We start from the raw sequence: 4,611 nt of genomic DNA, 5'->3' as shown, positions 1-4,611 counted from the left end.
GGGGGGGGGGGGGAGGGGAGGACCGGTCGCGAGGAATAACGGCGTCAAGAAGAAGTCGTCGCGTGAAGTCGGCGGAAAACCGAGGCACATGGGGAGCCCGCGAGGGACGGCCATAACGAACGCGCGGACGAGAGTCGAGGCGAGGTGTGTGTGTGTGTGTGTGTGTGTGTGTGTGCGAGGCGGCATCGTGCCGCATCGACGCGACGCGACGCGACGCGCCGCGCCGGGAGGAGAGGACTAACCTTGATCCTTTTTGGCCTCCTGCGTCTTCGACGGTGGCTGCTGGGCGTCCTTGATCACGCGGCTCTTCTGCGTCTTGTTGTTGGCGGTCTTCTGACCGTCCTGCGGCTGCTGCTGCTGCTGCTGTTGTTGTTGCTGCTGCTGCTGCTGTTGTTGTTGCTGCTGCTGCTGCTGCTGTTGCTGCTGCTGATGTTGCTGCTTGCTCTTGTTCTCCTTCTCCGAGATCCTCTCCTTCTTTTTGGCTTCCTTCTCCTGCTCGCGCACTTTTAGCACCTCCAGGGGATCCTCGCTCTCGTCGAGCGCCAGCAAGAACTTGTTCGTGACCGTAACTGTATACTCGTTTTCCATCTTGGCTCAGTATCCTCACGGCGTCGAGGATCTCGCAAAGGTTGCACGGCTACTTTCGAGCCTCTGTGTAAAGAAGTCATTCACTATCCAATATGGCCGAGTCGAAAAGCTCGAAACCACCACGAGGTCTACCCCGCTGCGAGCACCGTGCGATAGTGGCGAGGGAGGAGAAGGGCGAAGGAAGAGTGGGAAGAGCGAGAGAGACCAGCAGAAACCGCGGAATTACCGTGCGGCGAGCGCGCCACCTCCCCTGCCAGAATTATCGTATTTCTTTGGAATTAACACACGCAGGCCGCTCCATCGTCTCGACAGATGTGAAAGAAATCATCCAAAAATATGCCGTGAATTTACACACGGTTCGCTTCCCCGATAAATAGCATCGCGGTGCTCGAGAAGACTCTCAATTGTTCATAATTCGTCGCTTAATGCCTAGTTCACACTAGGCGTGATGAGCGATGCGCGACGAGCGACAACCAATAAGAACTCTGCTTTACACCATCGTGTGAGCTAAAGCGAAGCTTTTATTGGATATCGCTCGTCATTCATCGCCCATCGCATCCAGTGTGAACTAGGCATTAGGCTGGAAAGACGAACGATGATTTCCATGAGACGCGCCGACAACGAGCGGCAAATCGCTAATCACCGCGAGCTGCGGATGCTTATCTCGAGAAAGTCGCATCGAAAATGCAAGAATTACGAGAGAGACGATCGCAACAAATTTAATGAATGTAAATACCAGCTGCAAACTAGAGTCCCAGATATCAGAGAAGCGCAACCGATGTACCGCGTCCTGATTAGCTGACTGTCAGCCAATCATGACATTCATTCAGTGGTATTAAAAATGGCTGACTAATAAACGATTGGTGGATTTCATATCTCGTCTGCAAACGACGCCATTTTTAATACTCTTCTTAGTAATTTTGCGATACTGACTTAAGCCGGTTGCGCTTCTCTGATATCTAGGACTCTACTGCAAACCAGCGCGATGTTCGTCGCGTGCGACGCGCGATATCCAATGAGCGTACAGCTTTACCAATGTTCGAATTCTAAAGCTAAACGCTCATTGGATATCGCGTGTCGCGCGCGACGAACATCGCGCTGGTGTGCAACTGGCATTAAGCTATATCCACACAAACTTGCACAGCCGCATAAACGTATGCATAATGAAAATTATCCAATCACGTTTTACGTGCATCTCTATAAGGGAAATGCGATTGGATAATTTTCTTTATGCATGCGTTTATGCAGCTATGCAAGTTGTGTGGATATAGTTTTAAGCCTATCGCACATGAAATGCATAATAGAGCATGAGCATAACATAAAGCTGTTGGACCAATAAGCATCCAGCATAAAGTTGCCATAACATATGATGCTCATTGGTCCAGCGGTCGTATGTTATGTTTATGCACTGTTATGCATTTCATGTGTTTTGGGCTTAAAGCGGGGAGCACAGACTTTTGCATAACGCATAATACATAGTGCATAAGAGAATCAACCAGTCTGAAGCCCTCCTTTCCTTCTAGTTCAATGAAAAGAAATACTTTGATTGGCTGATTCTCTTATGCACTATGTATTATGCGTTATGCAAAAGCTTGTGTTTGGACTTTTAAGCCTATGAGCCCCAACACACACTTTTGCATAATGCATAAAGCATGTGCATAAGGAATTTTATTGGCCCATTTTCTTATGCATGAGTCAATGGACCAATCAAATTCTTTATGTATGCTCATGCTCAAATATGCATTTTATGTGCGATAGGCTTTACACTTTATTTCGAAACATGTATGTGTCGTGTTGTTGTTATATAACAGCGCGAGACGTTATGCGACCAATCGGCATTAGCCGATCGATTTGTCCAATTGGCGCCGACCAATTGTCGCTTGCCAAATATCTACAGCGCCATACGTGGGTAGGTAGATAATTAGATATTTATTTGGACGATTGTAGTTGTTTTATCGAATCAATCGAAATCTTGGGATCGATTCTGTATCGGTGAAAATTACAAAAGTAAACAAATTTACCAAATGTTTGCTTCCTCTTGTAATATTTATCTTGTTTCAAGATATATGCTCGTATTCATAAATGTCTTTAGCGATCACAAAAAATTAGGTTAAGAATAACTTGAAATAGAGAACCTTTAGTTATGTTTGCTTCCTCTTGTAATATTTATCTTGTTTCAAGATATATGCTCGTATTCATAAATGTCTCTAGCGATCACAAAAAATTAGGTTAAGAATAACTTGAAATAGAGAACCTCTAGTAGAATCGCCAACTTGGTCACGTGACCAATTACGTGATTGGCTGGAGGAAATGAGCAGATTTGGGCATTTCGACACCAATGCATGACGTCAGAACACATGGCGGCCTCATCGTTCGCGATGAAATATTTACGTCCCGATTAAATGGTCCGAGGTCCGGGAACGCCGTCGGGGTACACGAACACGAAGACTGCCACTGCTGGGGTCAGTCTGCCACGTTCTAAATCTCGTCGTATAAGGTTAGTGATCAACTCGATCGTTGATCGACTCTAGTTGATCGTGTTAGTAATTATGTTTTAATATTATTTAAATTTGTTAGAAATTTGACGAAATATTAAAGTGTTCATTGGCAAAAATCATAAGTAAACTTTTATTACATAAGAGATGTACATTTAGGTATTGAAGTTTGTGTGTAGAGTCGATCAACGATCACTAACCTTATACGAAGAGATTTAGAGAGTGGCAGACTGACCCCAGCAGTGGCAGTCTTCGTGTTCGTGTACCCCGACGGCGTTCCCGAACCCCGGACCATTTAATCGAGACATAAATATTTCATCGCGAATGATGGGGCCGCCATGTTCTGACGACATGCATTGGTGTCGAGATGCCCAAATCTGCTTATTTCCTCCAGCCAATCGCGTAATTGGTCACGTGACCAAGTTGGCGATTCTCTCTACTAGAGGTTCTCTAACTTGAAACCTACGGATGGAGGAAGAAGAAGGTTAAGAGCATATATGTAATACTACTATATGATTAAGAGTACTGAAAAAGTAGAGAATATCATCTGTAAGTATTGTAATTATATGTTTGCTAATTATTATTACTAGTTTTATTATTTTTGAACCATAATATATTAAATATTTTTTATATGATTTTTGAAGGAAAAGGTAAAAGCGATAACAGCACGATTACTTCTTATGAAAAATATAATAAAGTGGCAAAGTATAACTCCACAGTTATCTTAATAATAATATTAACATAATAATATTATTGAATGTTTTTTCTTTGGATATTTGGGATATTGTACATATAATGTTAGGTTAAAAATGTATGCAAGGCCATCACCATAATCTAATATAAAATAACTTAGCAAACATATAATTACAATACTTACACATGACATTCTCTACTTAAATTTTTCAGTACTCAAAACCTTCTTCCTCCATCCATAGGTTTCAGATTTTTCTTAACCTAATTGCTAGTGATCGCCAGCGACCGACAGAGTACGAAAAATTTCCGTTTCCGAAAAATATGCCCCATGGGGAGCCAGGCTACTTAAAATCGGAACGGAACGATGCTGATTGATTGCTCCTACCATTTCACTTTTCCGTACCATGGGGCTGCGTTCATAAAGTTTTCTCCGAATAGAGTTAGAGTAGAGTTGAGTTAGGTACGAGACGGTACGAGTTAACTCTAAATTTATGTGACTTTATGAACGACCGGAGTATCAGTTGAGTTCGTTGATTTGATGGTAGTTCTAATCTAATAAAAAGTTGAAATTTAAATTAAGAAAAAAATTAATTTTATAATAGCAGAAAACGTAAAGAAAGTAATTTCTTTCACTATATTAATCTATAATCTATAATAATAATACGAAAGTAATAATAATAAGAAAGTAATTTCTTTTACTATATTAATCTATAATCTATAAAACGTAAAGAAAGTAATTTCTTTCACTATATTAATCTGTAATCTATTAATCTATCTCTTATTATTAATCTATAAGTCGTGAAAGATGAGATAATAATAATTATTTAAAATTTTT

At 41.7% G+C, this 4,611-nt stretch overlaps 1 protein-coding gene across 1 annotated transcript in view; it reads right to left on the bottom strand.

Annotated features, from left to right (window-relative positions):
- The window catches only part of LOC108776782 (plasminogen activator inhibitor 1 RNA-binding protein), a 7,176-nt gene extending 6,231 nt beyond the window's left edge, over positions 1–945 (bottom strand). Inside the window, exon 1 of the mRNA XM_018543494.1 lies at positions 243–945. Within this exon, the coding sequence (XP_018398996.1) occupies positions 243–588 (346 nt within the window). The 5' untranslated portion in view covers positions 589–945. The remainder of the gene's footprint in view (positions 1–242) is intronic.
- Between the last annotated feature and the right edge of the window lie 3,666 nt (positions 946–4,611).

This window comes from Cyphomyrmex costatus, unplaced genomic scaffold (assembly GCF_001594065.2).
Source record: "Cyphomyrmex costatus isolate MS0001 unplaced genomic scaffold, Ccosl1.0 scaffold378, whole genome shotgun sequence".
NCBI lineage: Eukaryota > Metazoa > Arthropoda > Insecta > Hymenoptera > Formicidae > Cyphomyrmex > Cyphomyrmex costatus.
This window is presented reverse-complemented; position numbering and strand designations above follow the sequence as displayed.